Source organism: Salmo salar, chromosome 24 (assembly GCF_965601325.2).
Source record: "Salmo salar chromosome 24, fSalSal1, whole genome shotgun sequence".
Lineage (NCBI taxonomy): Eukaryota > Metazoa > Chordata > Actinopteri > Salmoniformes > Salmonidae > Salmo > Salmo salar.
Window position 1 is genome coordinate 28,939,943 of NC_138314.1, and position 21,014 is coordinate 28,960,956.

Sequence of the window (21,014 nt, forward strand, 5' to 3'; positions counted from 1 at the left end):
ACAAAGGAGTGGCTCAAGAAGAAGCACATTAAGGTCCTGGAGTGGCCTAGCCAGTCTCCAGACCTTAATCCCATAGAAAATCTGTGGAGGGAGCTGAAGGTTCGAGTTGCCAAACGTCAGCCTTGAAAGCTTAATGACTTGGAGAAGATCTGCAAAGAGGAGTGGGACAGAATCCCTCCTGAGATGTGTGCAAACCTGGTGGCCAACTACAAGAAACGTCTGACCTCTGTGATTGCCAACAAGGGTTTTGCCACCAAGTACTAAGTCATGTTTTGCGGAGGGGTCAAATACTTATTTCCCTCATTAAAATGCAAATCAATTTATAACATTTTTGACATGCATTTTTCTGGATTTTTTGTTGTTGTTATTCTGTCTCTCACTGTTCAAATAAACCTACCATTAAAATTATAGACTGATCATTTCTTTGTCAGTGGGCAAACGTACAAAATCAGCAGGGGATCAAATACTTTTTTCCCGGCCAAACCCTCCCTAACCCTGACGACGCTAGGTCAATTGTGCGCCGTCCCATGGGCCTCCCAGTCGTGGCAGGCTGCGACAGAGCCTGGGCTCTAACCCAGAGTCTCTGGGCAAGAATATGTATTCTTTACCAAAAGGTTGGCTGGACCTCTGAAATCACGTAGATCACATCATTACGTTATTTTTGTTTACAAAGCCTTGATCTACAAACTTCCGACTTACATTACATCACTGTTAAGATTTAAAATGACAAGTTATCAAACCCGTTCACTCCTTTGGTTTCTAGAGAAATAGGTAAATCAGTCTTTAATATCCTTGCACCTTATGTGTGGAATGATCTACAATACACTTTAAAATGGGAGGAATTGGTGCCTCTAGGGCATTTCAGATGGTTGTTAGGGGAACTTTTCTCCTGAAGAATGTGTCTGTTTTTATGATTGTTTTGCTTTTCGTGTGTTGTTTTGCATTTTATTGTGTGTATGAATGTGTAGTTTAATGTGTTTTTTATATTTTGATGTGTATTTTGGTGCTTAGTGGTGCAACGGATCACAAAACTCACGGATTGGATCAGTTTTCTGATCAGCAAAAATAAAAGGGAGATAAATATAACTTTGCTTTCCATTTATTACTTAAAGCAAGGAACTTTTCAATGTTTAAATAAAATATTCAATACTCAATTGTTAAATTAAAGTGTAATATGAGGCATGATACCGTCTTCCTTTGAACAATAGTGAACGAAACAATAGCCTGTGTCTACATCATAAAAAAAAGTAAAGAAAGAAGCAAAGCAGACCTGAGCTGAAACTTGAAATTATTTTTCAAAAAGATGAGGATGTCTACATTGTCTGGGGAGAGGGAAGACCTCTTTGCAGTCACTATGTCCTCTGCCGTGGAGAACACCCTCTCACTGGGATCTGAAGTGCCAGGCACAGCCAGGTAGCATCTTGCCATCATGGCAATGTGAGGGTATTTACACTCATTGCTTTTCCACCATGCCAGTGGATCACCATCCAGTGGAATGACACTTGATGCCACCTCCTCTTTGATGGTATTGGCAAACGTCTTGCCTGTGTCCTTGCTCGCAAATGTCTCCCCGAAAAGCTCCTTCATGGCCGAATGATTTTGTGGAGATGCCTCTGAGTCTGCTTCTGTCGGCTCTGTGGCTTGACCCTGCAGAAAGAAATTACTTGATCTATTAAACTAACTAATTATATATTTCCATATTTCATAGAACTAGAATTGTGGCAATAACATTTAATAAAATCCATTATTATTCCAAATAAAAAATGGATGATTCTAATAGCAATAGCATAGACTAAGATTAGACTGCACTATATTTATTATTTAAGTAATTCACTCTTATTTTTTATTTTTTTTACATCTTCAGTGGCCACAATCTCAGTGGTGAGATGACTGTATGTCCTCTGGCATAGGGCAGGGTCTAGGTGAGACAGGGACTTTAACCTTGGATCCAGTGCAGTAGATCTATGAAGGTAGTCCTGTACATTAGGGGGGTATCTGGGGTTCAGGTCCTCTCTAATGGCAGCCTTGACATCTCTAGTGATGGTGCTGTCTTCCTCACTTGGGACCATGGATTGTAGAATCCTTGTTTTCAGAGGTAGGATCATGGACAGTGCAGTTTCAGTGCTCAATAGGGTTGTAACCATTTTGAGGGGTTTGAGCACCTGGAGGACCTCCTCTGCCACTTTCACGTCATCATCAGACAAGGTGACGATGTCTTTATTTTTTTTCAGGGTCTTGTCTGTCAGTGCAGAGTATACAGCTGCCTGCTGCTCAAGATAGCGCTCCAACATGTCAAAAGTGGAGTTCCATCTTGTTGTGACATGGTGTATGAGCTTGTGGGTCGGTAGCTGTAGCATTTCTTGGTTGGTCTTAAGCACATGAGCGGCTGTTGTGCTTCCTGATCCTCCCAAGAAGGCGGTCCATCTGGTTCACTGAGATTCCCCTTTGGGATGCTAAATTGATCACTTGCAAAGCAAGCTATCTGTGGCTCAGTCCAGCTTCTATCACTGAATTTACTTGGTTCTTGGCATTATCTGTGGTGACTGGGATATTGCTATTGGGCCTCTCTACCTTCCACTCTGCTACTGCTCCAGGCAGTACCTGTGCCAGATTTGTGCCTGTGTAACTCTCATAGAGGGGCGTGTCTGTAGCACCAGAGTTCACATCTCCCACTCCTCTGTGGTGTAGTGAGCAGTCACAGTCACGTAGCTTTCCGTTGCCCTGGAGGTCCACCCGTCTGTAGTTAGGGCAACTTAGGATGTCTTGGATAATTTGTCACAATTTTTATATTTTCCTGTTCATAAAGATCTGGCATGATCTTCATACTGAAGTGGGTGCACAAGGGGATTTCGTAGCGTGGCTCAAGCACTTTCACCATATTTTTAAACCCTTTGTTTTCCATAACAGAGTATGGACTCATGTCTGCAGCGATAAACATCCCAATAGATTTGGTGATGGCTTTAGCCAGATCTGATTCCGCAGCAAAGGGCTTCTTAAATGCCGCGGTGAGAAGTTGTTGTATCTTGGCTGAGTTGGCTCCCGTCACGGACACACCAGAGTGATGACGCTTTAAATGTGTGGCCATGCTCGATGTATTTCCATGATCATACGACTTTCTTGTGGCACAATGGCTCCTCACCGTAATGGTGTTGTCCACCACCCTTCTTCCGTCATCATATTTGACAGGGAAGTCAAAATGCTCCCATACATGAGACTTAAATGAAGCGGGAGGCTTTTCCAGTTTTTCAGCTCCTCCGCAAGCCATGGCTGTCACTGCTCTTTTTTCTTCTTTGCTTTTTGCAACGCGAGCATCCAGGATTGATTCGTTGGGATTCGACATGCCCCGTTCACGTGAACAGTACACGCAACTGATTTAAAAAATATATCAAATCAGGCTTCAGAGTAAAACATTGCACACAACTGTCTTGTCTTTATCTTTTCAATGCATCGAGATTTAGGGAATTATTACTTTAAATACGTAACAGCAGCAGTAAAACTGTTTCACACTATGTTGGTTAAACTTTGCAAGTGATCCGCGGTTCACATGAGTGCCGAACCGTGGGGGGGTGATCTGTACGGGTCACGGATCAACTACGGTCCGTTACACCACTAGTGGTGCTACACAGGGCTCATTTGGAAAAGAGACCTTGGTCTCAGCATTGACTCCCTGTCAAAATAAAGGTTAATAAATAAAAAATAATAATAATCTGTCCTTTATAGCATTATATTGTATAACTATGTCGTGACGTGACTTTCATTAATTTGATGACTGTTATGTATCGAATCAACTAACTAGGTTTAATTGTTACTCGATTAAATTAATCGTGTAACAACTAACTCATTAGGATTTGGGGTACCACCGAAGAAGTTGTTTAACGAGTTACCAACCATCTCCCGAATTGAACTCTACACTGCGTGCACAATTGTTAGGCAAATTGTATTCCTCTGGATTAATTTTATTGTTGATAAAACACAATGCTCTCAATCAATCCAAAATGTTATTGAACCTCAAACCTGAATGTTTAACAAAGGAAAAGTGAGTTTTGTCTTTCTCAGGGAAATATATGTGTGCACAATTATTAGGCAACTATTAGTGTGCACAATTATTAGGCAACTAAATTACAAAAATAATTTATTCTCAACTCACTTGTTGATTCTCAATTTTTAGAGTAAGTGTAACAGATAAGTAACACAAAATGACAATTATATAACATTTTTGGCCTTCCAAAAATATTCAGTGACCAATATAGCCACCCTTATTTTCAAGAACTGCCATGAGCCTTCCATCCATGGAGTCTGTCAGTTTCTTGATCTGTTCACGATCAATTTTCACTGAAGCAGCAACCACAGCCTCCCAAATGCTGTTCAAAGAGGTGTATTGTCTTCCCTCACTGTAAATCTCACGTTTGAGAAGGGCCCACAAGTTCTCAATAGGATTTAAGTCAGGTGAGGAAGGGGGCCAGGTCGTTATTCAGGCATCTTTGAGGCCCTTGCTGGCTAGCCAAGCAGTGGATGCATGTGATGGAGCATTGTCCTGCATAAAGATCATAGCCTTCTAGAATGCTGAGGACTTCTTCCTGTACCACTGTTTGACGAAAGAATCTTCCAGAAACTGGCAGTAGGTTTGGGAGTTGAGTTTCAGTCCATCTTCAACCCGAAAAGGTCCAACTACCTCATCCTCAATGATAGCAGCCAATACCAGTACCCCTCCTTCACCTTGCTGGCACCTGACTCAAAGTGGTGCCCTGTGTCCATTACTGATCCAGCCACGGGCCCATCCATTTGGTCCATCAAGAGTCACTTTCATTTAATCTGTCCATAAAACCTTTGAAAAATCTGTCTTCAGGTATTTCTTTGCCCAATCTTGACACTTCACTTGTGAATCTTATTCAGTGGTGGTCTTGTTTCAGTCTTCTTGACCATGGCCATGTCTCTGAGCACTTGACACCTTGTACTTCTGAACACTCCAGGTAGGTTGCAGTTCTGGAATACGGTGGCACTGGAGGACAATGGGTTCCTGGTAGTTTGACGTTTAATTCTTCTCAAGTCTTTTGCAGTTAATTTGCGCCTTTTCTTCCCCATGCGTTTTTGCGCCCCAGTTGACTATTCGCAACAAAACGTTTGATTGTCCGGTGGTCACGCCTCAATAGTTTAGCTATTTAAAGAGTGTCACATCCGTCTGAAAGGCATTTTACATTTTTGGCTTTTCAGTGTCAGTTAAACCTCTTTTTTGGCCCATTTTACCTGAGGTAATGAGGCTGCCTAATAATTATGCACACCTTGATATAAGGTGTTATTCACTTTCGCCACACCCTCCCTCATTACACATATACATATCACCTGAAAATGATTAAATCCAATAAGCATTCAAGTTTATATGGTTTGGAGTTCGAAAATGTGACTAGAAATAATGATAAGATCAGAATACTCACTTGCCTAATAATTGTGCACGCAGTGTAGATGATATAAGATATTTATCGATAACAGTCATTTATTAATCATTACCTCATATCAGTCTCATAATTCTGAACGTCGCATACTCCTTGTATCTGCACAAACCCGAGTGTTACTGATCATTCCGTACCACACAAATTGATGTAATTATTTATTTGCTAACTAAATGATGACACAGGATACACACAGTATAGGTTATTGATTAGAAACTTAATACGATGAAAACAGGTCCCTAGGAGACTAACGACAACATGACTGCTTGTTTATCAGAAAAGAGCGAAACAAAGGGGACAAAGAAAGGCAACACTTATACACTTGTAACTACGCTCACAGTAATACTAATTAGGGGGTTAGAAGGACTACTTTATCCTATCCCAGGTATTCCTTAAAGAGGTGGGGTTTCAGGTGTCTCCGGAAGGTGGTGATTGACTCCGCTGTCCTGGCGTCGTGAGGGAGCTTGTTCCACCATTGGGGTGCCAGAGCAGCGAACAGTTTTGACTGGGCTGAGCAGGAACTGTGCTTCCGCAGAGGTAGGGGGGCCAGCAGGCCAGAGGTGGATGAACGCAGTGCCCTTGTTTAGGTGTAGGGACTGATCAGAGCCTGAAGGTACGGAGGTGCCGTTCCCCTCACAGCTCCGTTGGCAAGCACCATGGTCTTGTAGCAGATGCTAGCTTCAACTGGAAGCCAGTGGAGTGTGCGGAGGAGCAGGGTGACGTGAGAGAACTTGGGAAGGTTGAACACCAGACGGGCTGCGGCATTCTGGATGAGTTGTAGGGGTTTAATGGCACAGGCAGGGAGCCCAGCCAACAGCGAGTTGCAGTAATCCAGACGGGAGATGACAAGTGCCTGGATTAGGACCTGCGCCGCTTCCTGTGTAAGGCAGGGTCGTACTCTGCGAATGTTGTAGAGCATGAACCTACAGGATCGGGTCACCACCTTGATGTTATTGGAGAACGACAGGGTGTTGTCCAGGGTCACACCAAGGCTCTTAGCACTCTGGGAGGAGGACACAATGGAGTTGTCAACCGTGATGGGAGATCATGGAACGGGCAGTCCTTCTCCGGAAGGAAGAGCAGCTCCGTCTTGCCGAGGTTCAGCTTGAGGTGGTGATCCGTCATCCACACTGATATGTCTGCCAGACATGCAGAGATGCGATTCGCCACCTGGTTATCAGAAGGGGGAAAGGAGAAGATTAATTGTGTGTCGTCTGCGTAGTAATGATAGGAGAGACCATGTGAGGATATGACAGAGCCAAGTGACTTGGTGTATAGCGAGAATAGGAGAGGGCCTAGAACTGAGCCCTGGGGGACACCAGTGGTGAGAGCACGTGGTGCGGAAACAGATTCTCGCCATGCCACCTGGTAGGAGCAACCTGTCAGGTAGGACGCAATCCAAGAGTGAGCCGCGCCGGAGATGCCCAACTCGGAGAGGGTGGAGAGGAGGATCTGATGGTTCACAGTATCAAAGGCAGCAGATGGGTCTAGAAGGATGAGAGCAGAGGAGAGAGAGTTAGCTTCAGCAGTGCGTAGAGCCTCCGTGACACAGAGAAGAGCAGTCTCAGTTGAATGACCAGTCTTGAAACCTGACTGATTTGGATCAAGAAGGTAATTCTGAGAGAGATAGCAAGAGAGCTGGCCAAGGATGGCACGCTCAAGAGTTTTGGAGAGAAAAGAAAGAAGGGATACTGGTCTGTAGTTGTTGACATCGGAGGGATCAAGTGTATGTTTTTTGAGAAGGGGTGCAACTCTCGCTCTCTTGAAGACGGAAGGGACGTAGTCAGCGGTCAAGGATGAGTTGATAGGTGAGGTAAGGGAGAAGGTCTCCGGTAATGGTCTGGAGAAGAGAGGAGGGGATAGGGTCAAGCGGGCAGGTTGTTGGGCGGCCGGCTGTCACAAGTCGCAAGATTTCATCTGGAGAGAAAGGGGAGAAGGAGGTCAAAGCATAGGGTAGGGCAATGTGAGCAGGACCAGCGGTGTCGTTTGACTTAACAAACGAGGATCGGATGTCATCAACCTTCTTTTCAAAATGGTTGACGAAGTCATCCGCAGAGAGGGAGGAGGGGGGGAGGGGAAGGAGGATTCAGGAGGGAGGAAAAGGTGGCAAAGAGCTTCCTAGGGTTAGAGGCAGATGCTTGGAATTTAGAGTGGTAGAAAGTGGCTTTAGCAGCAGAGACAGAGGAAGAAAATGTAGAGAGGAGGGATTGAAAAGATGCCAGGTCCGCAGGGAGGATAGTTTTCCTCCATTTCCGCTCGGCTGCCCGGAGCCCTGTTTCTGTGAGCTCGCAATGAGTCGTCAAGCCACGGAGCAGGAGGGGAGGACCGAGCCGGCCGGGAGGATAGGGGATATAGAGAGTCAAAGGATGCAGAAAGGGAGGAGAGGAGGGTTGAGGAGGCAGAATCAGGAGATTGGTTGGAGAAGTTACTTTAAAAAATATATATTTTTATACCATATTTAATGACAAGACAAAATAGACATTAATTTCCCATCTCATCATTCCACACATCCAGATGCTAGAAATATTGTCCCAGTGTTCACTTTTGGACTTAGAGTTTCTGGGCGGCAAAATCTTCTGGAGACAAAGGGACATTCCAATCCCAATACTAGAGACCAAAAGGAGTCGTCTGCTGCATACAATTTACGATTGTCGTGAGGTGTCATAAAACCCCTACACCAATCCCTCCTCCCCTCTGCGGGTGAGAGGGATCTGTAGACGTTGATCCATTGTAACCTGATCTTTGCATCCTCACAGGAGAGTCATGACAACTACAATATATTAACCAGCCCACCTCTGTCTCTGTGTTTAGTGGAGGAGTGACTTTGTGAATGGCTGGGTGAAGATCGCCAACACACATGAGACTCAGGAGGAGTGCCTTGGCATGGCTGTATTGGACATGATGAGGATAGCCAAGGAAAGACAAATGTCTCCGCTGGATATCTACAATTCCATAAGGTGCAGAGGAAAGCTAAATACATGTCCAACCACTTAAGTGGTTTTAACCTGGTAGTACTGGGGGTCAGTTGTAGCTAGAGACAAATGTCTCCGCTGGATATTTACAACAATGCCATAAGGCCATACCTAAAACAATACTGTAAGTAGTATGGCCAACAGTATGACTTGAATTGGCAATGTAAATTATTTATGGTCTATTGTGTATCTTGGTATTCTACAGGTACCTATTATACTAACCTATTCTATATGGCTTGACTTATCCTATTCTTCCCCGCTGTCACCTCAGCTACAAGTCCTTCTTGCCCAAGGACATGAGGGCTCACATCCAGGACTGCAACTTCGTGACCAGGAAGAGGATCCGCTACCGCTTCAAGAAGTTCATCCAGCAGTTCAGCCAGTGCCGGGCTACGGCACGCGATCTGAAGCTCAAATACCTCATCAACATGGAGTCTCTCGAGCAGGCCTTCTACACCGAACGCTTCCAGGTCAGGGAATCCTCGGCAGGGCAGGTCACCATCATCGTGACGGCTGATCATGGCATCCAGTGGTGCAGAGACGGGCACAAAGACTCTGAGCAGGTACTCACAGCAGTGTTGTCCGGGTTGTTCATGTTCACTTGTCTAAGGGGAATTTGCTGAAATGTCATAAATTATCAGACTTATCACTGACTATATTTCCTTGAAAGTGGAAGGATCAATACAGTAAATGAGTACACTATGATTTGAGTGCAATCTCTTACTTAGTGGAAACATGACTGAACTCCTGGTTGCCTCGTATAGCCTATGAAATAATTTCATACAGTAATCCCAGTGATTTAGCTAGCTACCTACAAAATGTATCCAATATTATTTAGATGGTTTCATGCTGTTGTCAGGAGGGTTTTACTGTGAAGTTTATATTTAGGGTGGTAAAGTCATGCTATTTTGTAGCTTTGGCCTGGCCGTTTTATTCTTTCCTAATCCACGGTTAGAGGTGTTAATGTATAATTGAGTAATTAATGGGTTTAAGAGCTGTTACAGTAGGTCAACAGTGGCTTACATTGCTAATTGAATCTAATGCCAATGGATTGCATCAGATCAGTCTGTGGTGTTTAACAATTTAAAATATTCAAGGACTTAATTTTCTCCAGTGAAGATAGGCAAAAGCAAATACTGTACTTGGCTCATTGCTGGCTTAGAACTACATTTTAGTCATTTCATGCAATTTTCATGCAATTTTCTGCTTCTTGGCACTAAAGGTTATTCAATCAACACATTTTACTTTGTTTCAGAAGAATGATATCCTCTAGATTGAGTGAAATTACATCTTGTTTTCCCACCTTTTTCCGAGCAGGACTTGCAGACCTACTGTGATTTCCCAGACGTTACTGACATCAGTATTAAACAGGCCAATAAGGAGGGCTCGATGGAGAGTCGAGTGGTTACCATCAATAAACAAGACGGCAAGACTCTGGTAAGACTGACGTCAGCCTTTCACCTTCACCAGCCTTTCTTAACCTCTTAGTGATCCCTTAACGCGCCAATCCCGTTAACGGGATAGATTTGACAACATCCGGTGAAATTGCAGAGTGCCAAATTCAAACAGAAATATCAATATTCAACATTCACGAAAATATAAGTGTAATACATCAAAATAAAGCTTAAAAATAAGCACACCATGTGACTATCTGAGGACAGCGCCCCACATACAAACACATGAAAATTATTTTTCGACCAGGCAGGTGTGACACAAAAGTCAGAAATAATGATATAATAAATGCCTTACCTTTGAAGATCTTCTTTTTGCAATCCCAAATGTCTCAGTGACACAATGAATGGTTGTTTTGTTTGATAAATTCCTTCTTTATATCACCAAAATGTCAATTTATTTGGCGCGTTTGATTCAGAAATACACCGGTTCCAACTCGCCCAACATGACTACAAAATATCTAATAAGTTACCTGTAAACTTGGTCCAAACATTTCAAACAATGTTCCTAATCCAACCTCAGGTATCCTAAAATGTAAATAATCAATCAAATTTAAGACGGGATAATCTGTTTCCAATACCGAAGAAAAATAACACGGAGCGCACTCCTGTTCCTGCGCACCAAAATACTAGAGGCCTTCAGAGTGACACGTACAAAGAACAGCACTACTTCCTCATTTCTCAAAAGAAAAACATCGACCAATTTCTAAAGACTGTTGACATCTAGTGGAAGCCATAGGAACTGCAATCTGGGCCCTAATAAATCATGGTTCCCATAGAAAAGCATTGGAAAACACAATGACCTCAAAAAACAAAATCCCTGGATGGATTGTGCTCGGGGTTTCGCCTGCCAAATCAGTTCTGTTATACTCACAGACATTATTCTAACAGTTTTAGAAACTTCATAGTGTTTTCTATCCAAATCTACTAATTATATGCATATCCTAGCTTCTGGGCCTGAGTAACAGGCAGTTTACTTTGGGCACGCTTTTCATCCGGACGTGAAAATACTGCCCCCTATCCCTAAGAAGTTTTAATATTCACATTGAAACGGCCACAGTATTGAAACCTCATTCTATCAACTCCAGTTTTTCTTGGATTGGATAAATATCTTGACAGTTGTATTCTCATCCTTTTTGCACTGTCTCAGGAACTGGAGTTCAATTGCCTCTCTGAAGCTCTGTCCTTTATATCGCTGATTGATGGCTACTATCGTTTGACGACAGATGCACACCACTACCTCTGTAAAGAAGTGGCACCTCCTGCACTGGTGGAGGCCATTACAAGCCACTGTCATGGTCCCATTTCGTAAGTGAAGTTTGGAATCCTACCCTTATAGAGCACTATGCATCATCTGATTGTGAATCAATAACTTGCAGAGACACACACATACATACACTCTGTTCTTCTCCACAGAATGGATTTTGCAATTAATAGACTACAAAAATCTGGGAACAAGCGGGGTCTGTACATCCTGCGATGCAGCCCTAAGGACTTTAACAAATACTTTTTGACTTTCACCGTGGGGGTATGTACTGTTTTTAAGTTATAATTTTAGTACATAACAGATAAAAAAATAAATGAATGAATTTTGCCATATTGGAAAACCTTTGTGTAGAATATAAGCAGTTTGGAACATATTTAACTATCATGTCACAGGAACACTGATTTGATTATAATTTCTTGCTCCTGTGCTTTCCTTTAGGTATACGATGGCATTGAGTACAAGCACTGCCAGATCACTAAGGCTGCTAATGGAGAGTTCAATCTAAGTGGAACCAAAAGGAACTTCAGCAACCTCCAGGAATTGCTGAGCTGCTATCAGAAGGAGACTGTGCGCTCTGATGGCATCATTTTCCAGTTCAGCAAGTGTTGCCCACCCAAATCCAAAGGTAACTGAGTTTAAAGACTCACTCCAGCTATGTTGGAATTGTTCCTGTTGAAAAACAAAAACAATATCCCAAGCATAAATACAGTAATGTACACACACTTAATGGTAAAAATATAGGTTTTGCAAAATATAATTTTTCTAGACACAACTGGGGCGGCAAGTAGCCTAGTGGTTAGAGCATTGGGCCAGTAACCGAAAGGTTGCTAGATCGAATCCTCGAGCTGATAAGGTAAATGTCTGTCGTTCTGCCCTTGAACAAGGCAGTTCAACCCACTGTTCCTAGGCCGTCATTGTAAATAAGAATTTGTTCTTAACTGACTTGCCTGGTTAAATAAAAAAATACAAAATAAAAACAGGAAACTTCAAGGTGTAGGCCATGCAAGTGTTTTGTCTGATGTGATGTCACCGGGCTCCCCCTTGCTTGCCCACTTGTGCCATGTCATGTCATACCAAGACCAGCTATTGAGATGTGCCTTCTGTTAAGTAAATGAGGTGATAAATGAGGTGAAAAGGAGACTGGAGTGCCACCTTAAATCTTGATTTATTGCCTCTAAATCGGCAGAGAAGTTCTTTGACATGTTGAGGCGTTGCTCCACTTCAACTCAATATACTGTCAATGGTTAAGGCTGATTTATACGGTCCTCTTGTCTTTCTTGACAGACAAGTCCAGTTTACTGGTATCCAGGAGTAACAAGGGCTCAGACGTGCCGCTCTCTCCCTCCCTACAGAGACGCAACATCAACCAAATGGTGTTCCACAAGATCAGGAAAGAGGACCTGGAATATGTAAGCATTTCACGTTCAACACAGACACACAGTCTTATTTTCATTCATACAGCAAAATTGTAGATGTCATCATCTCACTGTTTAGTACAGTTTTGGATAACCAGCATGCAGTGTCTGTTTCTTATCAATGAAAGATTCAGGAATGCATCTTTTTATTGTAGACACTGTCTTGTTTGTGTGTTTTTTAGACTGAGAGTCAAGGCCAAGGGACATTCACAAAGATCTTCAAAGGGGTCCGCAAGGAGCTGGGAGACTACGGGGAGATGCACCAAACAGACGTCATCATGAAAGTCCTGGACAAGGCCCACAGGAACTACTCGGAGGTAAGAAACTAAGATTATATACACATAGATTATATATATATATATATACATATCAGACATTACATTTTTTCCTGAGTTGATTGGCAAAAAATAAAGTACTTAATCTTTCTACAAAAAAAGTAAGAGCAGGTGACCAATTGCCTGTGGTCATGTTTATTGGCATTATTGTCTTAAATCAGCCGTTGTCTATGGTGGGCTATAATAAATGGTGACAGTGTTTATTAATGATGATTATGTCTCTCCTTCTCTACAGTCTTTCTTTGAGGCGGCCAGCATGATGAGCCAGCTATCCCATAAGCACCTGGTGCTGAACTACGGCGTGTGTGTGTGCGGGGAGGAGAGTGAGTCAATCAGTCTGTCCAAGTTGGGAAATGTATATAACAGATTAAGCAAGTGAATGAGTGTGTCCCTCCATCCATACTACCTGCCTGCTTTTTAAGCTTAGGTTATTATCCTTTAATGTCCACTACCCTACTGTGACTGCTGATCCTCTGACCCGCTGTAATAATCTGTGTAACCTGAAGAAGAGACCACAGCAGAGTCAAGGTGGGCTATTCTTAGGGGGATTACAATACCGAGCTGTTTCATCAAAACCCTCTTACCTGACCATTCTTAATCTGCCAGCCTCTGTGCCCTATGAGTGTTCCTCTGCTGCTTTTAGATTGGCCCATGTTGTCTCTGGTATGTAATGTACTGCTACATTACTGGAGGGCTGGATTCGATGAAAGCTGATATAGCGATATTTATGCTTTATTGCAAAAAGGTTCATTAATAGTGGCATTTGATTAATCCTTTGGGAAAATGTCTTGTGTTTTAACCCCTGTAAAAATGCTGTTAACTCTTACAGATATCATGGTGCAGGAGTATGTGAAGTTTGGCTCCCTGGACACATACCTGAAAAAGAACAAAAACTCAGTCAACATCTTGTGGAAGCTTGAAGTGGCCAAGCAGCTTGCCTGGGCCATGCACTTCCTGGTAAGGCTGAAACCAACCTGTGCTACAGACATGGCTGCTCATTGATAAAGGGACTCTATGGATAATTATACATTCTCAGCGTTACACGCCACAGACTGCACCAGTCCATCAATCCCTGCAGGAAGTTTGTGAATGTTTAGTTAGTTGGTGTGATGCACCTCTGCTCCTCACTGTCCCCTCTCCTCCTGACTGTCCCCTCCCCTCAATCCCGCAGGAGGAAAAGAACCTTGCTCATGGGAACGTCTGTGCCAAGAACGTCCTGCTGATCCGGGAAGAGGACCGGAAAACTGGGAATCCACCCTTCATCAAGCTGAGTGACCCTGGTGTCAGTATCACTGTCCTGCCCAAAGATAGTGAGTTCTCCTCTCTCTTCCTCTGATACACCGGTGTTACCACTAGGCTGCCAGAAGGAGGCAACGTTTATCCATCAAAACTCAGTTGTGTGCACAAAGTTACCCCAGCTATGACCTGAGCCACACCTCCAAAAATCCTTGAATACCTCAGTTTTTACAACCTTTCCCATCTTAAAATATTACAACCTAGATATTATATTCAAAACATATTGTACTATTTCAGAGTTATGATTATTGAACACTAAATGCTGTGTGAATTGATTGTCATTAATTACATATTGTGGTCTGGTCCAGTTTTGGTTGAGCGAATCCCCTGGGTGCCTCCTGAATGTATTGAGGATTCTACCAACCTGAGCCTTGCAGCAGACAAGTGGAGCTTTGGCACAACGCTGTGGGAGATCTGCAGTGGAGGGGAGAAACCACTGGTGACACTGGACAACTCTAAGGTGAGGATCACATCAGCTATACCAGTAGGTTATGTTTTAGAAATATATAGCAGTATGTTTACACTAATGCAATTTGATATGCAGTCCTACTACAAAGAGTCTCAAACTAACGTACCTTTTAATGATTCTTTGGTTCAGAAAAACCTATTTTACGAGGACCGCCACCAGCTGCCTGCTCCTAAGTGGACTGAGCTTGCTAACCTGATCACCAGCTGCATGGACTATGAGCCCACGTTCAGACCCTCTTTCAGGGTCATCATCAGGGACCTCAACAGCCTGTTCACACCTGGTCAGTGCATTGCTACAGTCATTGCAGATTTAAACTGGGTCATACTGATGGGTCCTAGGGTCTCTTCATTGAGTTGATTGTCTCAAGGAGGTCATGATTATTATAATTGTCACACATCATGTTGTTATAGGAAGAGGAAATGATGGGTGTAATGGTGGCCATATTACCAGCCTATATTATATCCAGGCTGTTACCGGTGTTTGTGTTTTAGGTGGACCAAGTGCTGCTAGGGGCTTAAAAGAGATGGGGAGAATCCAAGCAGACATGGAACAAATACAAGTCTCTGAAAAAAATACTGTCATTATTGAACATGTCTGTGTGATTTGACATTGTGCTGTTTTTGCCCACAGAATATGAGCTGATTGTGGAGAGTGACCTCCTGCCAAACAGAACATCAGCGTCACCGTGGGTCACTGGGGCGTTTGAGAACCAGGAGCCAGTCCAGTTTGAGGAAAGACACCTCATCTTCCTACAGCAGTTAGGCAAGGTAAGGAACCACAGTATCACAGCCAATGATGGCCACAAGCTAAGGAATCACACTCATTGTCATGAACAATGATGACCACAGATGATCATTCATGGTCTTTGAACACCACACACTGTTCTCGTTTGTGGATGTTTCTGATTCCATCCCAAAGCGCTTCATTAAGTAATCAGCTGATTTTAATGTAATCTCTTCCGCCCTACTTAATCATGTTGGTTTCTTCCATCAGGGTAACTTTGGCAGTGTGGAGATGTGCCGGTACGACCCACTCCAGGACAACACGGGGGAGGTCGTGGCTGTGAAGAAGCTTCAGCACAGCACGGAAGAGCACATGCGGGACTTTGAGCGGGAGATCGAGATCCTCAAGTCTCTTCAGCATGAGAATATCGTCAAATACAAAGGAGTGTGTTACAGCGCAGGTACAGTGTGACGTGTGGGATTGGCTTGATTCCTCGTGTCCTCTCCTCCTTTCGAAAAAGGTCAAATTGAAATGACTCTCCACTAGTGCATCATCAGGCAAATTACGTTTACAGAGGAGGAATACCAAAATACGTATGTAAAGTGGTAGGGTACATCCATGTATAGATCTATACATGGATAAGTAGCATACCATTTTACATGTGCATGATTTTCTCCTCCGAGAAAACAACAGGTGATTCAAAGGGGGTGTGGTGGATTTCAAAACAATTCTGCAATAGGATACACCTGAGTATCTTTGGCCAGAGGAGGCAATCGAGGAGAGGAGCAAACTCCTCAGTTCACTTTACAAGTCACTGTCCTACATATGGCAACAACTTATGTCTCTGTGTCCAGTATGAAGGAAGTTAGAGGTACAGTAGTTATGCGAGCCAATGCTAACTAGCATTAACGCAATGACTGGAAATCTATGGGTATTTATACTGAACAAAACTATTAACTCAACATGCAACAATTTCAATGATATTACTGAGTAAATCGATCAGTTGAAATAAATTAATTAGGCCCTAATCTATGGAAGTCACATGACTGGGCAGGGGCGCAGCCATGGGTGGGCCTGGGAGGGCATAGGGCCGCCCACTGGGGAGCCAGCCCCAGTCAATCAGAATCATTTTTTCCCCACAAAATGGCTTTATTACAGACGGAAATACTCAGTTTAATCAGCTGTCCTGGTGGACAGCTACCCGTGGTCTGCGGTTGTGAGGCCGGTTGGACATAATGCCAAATTCTCTAAAACGAAGTTGGAGGTAGCTTATGGTGGAGAAATGAACATTCCATTATCTGGCAACAGCTCTGGTGGACATTCCTGCAGTCAGCATGCTAATTTCACGCTCCCTCAAAACTTGAGACATATGTGTCATTGGGTTGTGTGACAAAACTGCACATTTTAGACTGTCCTTTTATTGTCCCCAGCACAAGGTGCACCTGTGTATTGATCATGCTGTTTAATCAGCTTCTTGATATGCCACACCTGTCAGGTGGATGGATTATCTTGTCAAAGGAGAAATTCCCACTAACAGGAATGTAAACAAATTTGTGCACAAAATTTGAGCGAAAGAAGCTTATTGTGCATATGGAACATTTCTGGGATCTTTTATTTCAGCTCATGAAACACGGGACCAACACTTTACATGTTGCGTTAATATTTTTGTTCAATGTACTAGCATGCTAGAAGATACCCATAAACTTCCAGCCATTGCGCTAACGCTTCATTGCCAAAACCCTGAAGTATCCACACAGTCGTGGGTGAACAGGGAGTACAGGAGGGGACTAATCACACACACCTGTGGGGCCCCTGTGTTAAGGGTTGTTGGTGGTGTTGTTGCCTACCCTCATCACCTGGGCTCCACCCGTCAGGAAGTCAAAATTCCAGTAACCTGTTAGTCCAGGATCCGATCATTAGTAACCTGTTTGCTTCTGAAAAGACAAGTCTCTAGAATACACTATTGATGTGGGAACTCTGAGTCAGCAGGAAAGTTGGCAGTGTTTTTATGTTCTCTGGAAGTCACAGAAGGTGAATAGTATTGTAACTCCAACAGATCCTTTTAATCCAGTCAGAAGACAAGACAAGTTCAGCAAGTTATTCATAGATTCCTAAGTCAGTGCAGAGGTGAATGTTTCTCTATTTGTTTGTTGTCTGCAGGCCGGAGAAACCTGCGACTGATCATGGAATACCTGCCCTATGGGAGTCTGAGAGATTACCTCATCAAGAACAAGCCGAGAATAGACCACATGAAACTGGTGCATTATACCGCTCAGATATGTAAGGTACTGATAGTGACCAGATATGAAAGTAACATTAACCTTTTGATTATAATGGTTTCACTCTTCCATATCCAGATATCTACCCTCAGCTAAATGCCTGATGTTGATACCATATGGTGATAGTTCATAACATTCTAATACACACTAATACAGACTGCAATCTAGTGGGAAGTAAAGGTAAAGCATGTATGAGATCTGAACGTTTTTGTCTTTGTTCTTTTGTGTGTGCAGGGTATGGAGTACCTGGCAACCAAGCGCTACATCCACAGAGATCTGGCAACCCGGAACATCCTGGTAGAGAGTGAGCTGAGGGTGAAGATAGGGGACTTTGGCCTGAGCAAGGTCCTGCCCCAGGACAAGGAGTACTATATGGTCAAGGAGCCTGGAGAGAGCCCCATCTTCTGGTTAGACACCTTTAGCAGTCCCTCCAGGATTCTGCTATCTTTTTTAGCAAAATTAACAATTCCCTGCTTATTATCATCATTGAAATCATTGGATATTGCAAAATGTGAAAATCATTTTAACTTCTCTAGGGTCGGTGGGACGAAATCGTCCCACCTATGTAACAGCCAGTGGAATCCTGTGGCGCGTTATTCAAATACCTTAGAAAAGCTATTACTTCGATTTCTCAAACATATGACTATTTTACACCATTTTAAAGACAAGACTCTCGTTAATCTAACCACACTGTACGATTTCAAAAAGGCTTTACAACGAAAGCAAAACATTAGATTATGTCAGCAGAGTACCCAGCCAGAAATAATCAGACACCCATTTTTCAAGCTAGCATATAATGTCACATAAACCCAAACCACAGCTAAATGCAGCACTAACCTTTGATGATCTTCATCAGATGACACACTTAGGACATTATGTTATACAATACATGCATGTTTTGTTCAATCAAGTTCATATTTATATCAAAAACCAGCTTTTTACATTAGCATGTGACGTTCAGAACTAGCATACCCCCGCAAACTTCCGGTGAATTTACTAAATTAGTCACGATAAACGTTCACAAAAAACATAACAATTATTTTAAGAATTATAGATGCAGAACTCCTCTATGCACTCGCTATGTCCGATTTTAAAATAGCTTTTCGGTGAAAGCACATTTTGCAATATTCTAAGTAGATAGCCCGGCATCACAGGGCTAGCTATTTAGACACCCACCAAGTTTAGCCCTCACCAAAGTCAGATTTACTATAAGAAAAATGTTATTACCTTTGCTGTTCTTCGTCAGAATGCACTCCCAGGACTTCTACTTCAATAACAAATGTTGGTTTGGTTCAAAATAATCCATAGTTATGTTCAAATATCCTCTGTTTTGTTCGTGCGTTCAAGACACTATCCGAAGTGTAAAGAAGGGTGACGCGCACGACGCGTTTCGTGACAAAAAAAATCTAAATATTCCATTACCGTACTTCGAAGCATGTCAACCGCTGTTTAAAATCAATTTTTATGCCATTTTTCTCGTAAAAAAGCGATAATATTCCGACCGGGAATCTGTGTTTTAGTACAAAGAGAGAGAAAATAAAAACATGGGGTCGCCTCGTGCACGCGCCTCAGTCTCATAGTACTCTGACCGACCACTATCCAAACGCGCTAATGTTTTTCAGCCAGGGGCTGCCTCGACATCATTCAGCTTTTTCCCGGGTTCTGAGAGCCTATGGGAGCCGTAGGAAGTGTCACGTTACAGCAAAGATCCTACGTTTTCAATAAAAAGAGTCAAGAAGCTCAAGGAATGGTCAGAGAGGGCACTTCCTGTACAGAATCTTCTCAGGTTTTTGCCTGCCATATGAGTTCTGTTATACTCACAGACACCATTCAAACAGTTTTAGAAACTTTAGGGTGTTTTCTATCCAAAGCCAATAATTATATGCATATTCTAGTTTCTGGGCAGTAGTAATAACCAGATTAAATCGGGTACGTTTTTTTATCCGGCCGTGTAAATACTGCCCCCTAGCCCTAACAGGTTAAAAAACGCTGCAAATCCTGGAGGGACAGTTTTATTCGGTCACTGCCAGAAATAACAGTTTTTATTTTCATTGTGACCAATGATATTGCTTGAAGTCAACCAACATAATCATTTAAAGTAGGACTAGGCGGTTTACTTATATTTACTACATACCGGTATTGAGGCATTTCCACCGCCATTTCTCGCACGATTTTACTGACACTAAAGGATTGCAACATGTCGAATGAAGAAATCATCTGCCAGCATTTATAAAATTGTACCGAAACTTCCTGTTTCTAACAAAGCTGTCGTGATGATTATTTATACAGTATGCCTTTACTTGCATAAAAACTGTGGCTGGAAACATGGTTACAGAGAAAAATAAGGGAAAAGTGACTTTTTGATGATAAAGACAGAGCAAACGAGTGCAGTAAATGCAAAAATTGATTAATGCTGAAAATTATTTTGGGTTGAAGTTGACTAAACCAGTTTAAAACACGTGTCAAACGCATTCCATGGAGGGCCGAGTGTCTGCAGGTTTTCGCTCCTTCCATGTTCGCGATAGATTAATTAGGGTCACTGATTAGTTAGGAACTCCCCTCACCTGGTTGTCTAGATCTTAATTGGACACAAATTGAAAGGTGAAACCAAAAACCAGCAGACACTTCAAATTTTATTTGTCACATACACATGGTTAGCAGATGTTAATGCAAGTGTAGCGAAATGCTTGTGCTTCTAGTTCCAACAATGCAGTAATATCCAACGAGTAATCTAACCTAACAATTTCACAACAATTACCTTATACACACAAGTGTAAAGGAATGAATAAGAATGTGTACATAAAAAAAATATATGAATGAGTGATGGTATAGAACGGCATAGGCAAGATGCAGTAGATGGTATAGAGTACAGTATATACAAATGAGATGAGTAAGGTAGGATATGTAAACATATAAAAGTGGCATTGTTTAAAGTGGCTAGTGATACATTACATCAAGATGGCAAGATGCAGTAGATGGTATAGAGTACAGTATATACATATGAGATGAGTAATGTAGGGTATGTAAACATTATATGAAGTGGCATTGTTTAAAGTGGCTAGTGATACATTTATTACGTCATTTTTTTCCATTATTAAAGTGGCAGGAGTTGAGTCAGTATGTTGGCAGCAGCCACTCAATGTTAGTGATGGCTGTTTAACAGTCTGATGGCCTTGAGATAGAAGCTGTTTTTCAGTCTCTCGGTCCCTGATTTGATGCACCTGTATTGACCTCGCCTTCTGGATGATAGCGGGGTGAACAGGCAGTGGCTCAGGTGGTTGTTGTCCTTGATGATCTTTTTGGCCTTCCTGTGACATCGGGTGCTGTAGGTGTCCTGGAGGGCAGGTAGTTTGCCCTTGG

General features: G+C 42.7%; 1 protein-coding gene across 2 annotated transcripts in view; it reads left to right on the plus strand.

The window, feature by feature from the left end:
• Positions 1–21,014, plus strand: part of jak2b (Janus kinase 2b) — a 40,331-nt gene that overhangs the window by 11,592 nt on the left and 7,725 nt on the right. Inside the window, exons 5-21 of one of the 2 annotated variants that reach the window (XR_006761837.2) lie at positions 8,259–8,404; positions 8,691–8,982; positions 9,737–9,856; positions 11,021–11,178; positions 11,287–11,398; positions 11,576–11,762; positions 12,422–12,546; positions 12,735–12,869; positions 13,123–13,210; positions 13,717–13,844; positions 14,059–14,197; positions 14,492–14,643; positions 14,782–14,932; positions 15,283–15,419; positions 15,646–15,835; positions 17,536–17,655; positions 17,889–18,061. Coding sequence is in view for 1 of the 2 variants with exons in the window: in XM_014171549.3 (XP_014027024.1) it covers positions 8,259–8,404; positions 8,691–8,982; positions 9,737–9,856; positions 11,021–11,178; positions 11,287–11,398; positions 11,576–11,762; positions 12,422–12,546; positions 12,735–12,869; positions 13,123–13,210; positions 13,717–13,844; positions 14,059–14,197; positions 14,492–14,643; positions 14,782–14,932; positions 15,283–15,419; positions 15,646–15,835; positions 17,536–17,660; positions 17,889–18,061 (2,558 nt within the window). In the remaining variant the exon portion in view is untranslated. Of the gene's footprint in view, positions 1–8,258; positions 8,405–8,690; positions 8,983–9,736; positions 9,857–11,020; positions 11,179–11,286; positions 11,399–11,575; positions 11,763–12,421; positions 12,547–12,734; positions 12,870–13,122; positions 13,211–13,716; positions 13,845–14,058; positions 14,198–14,491; positions 14,644–14,781; positions 14,933–15,282; positions 15,420–15,645; positions 15,836–17,535; positions 17,661–17,888; positions 18,062–21,014 lie in introns of both variants that reach the window. The other variant, XM_014171549.3, reaches the window with a different exon arrangement.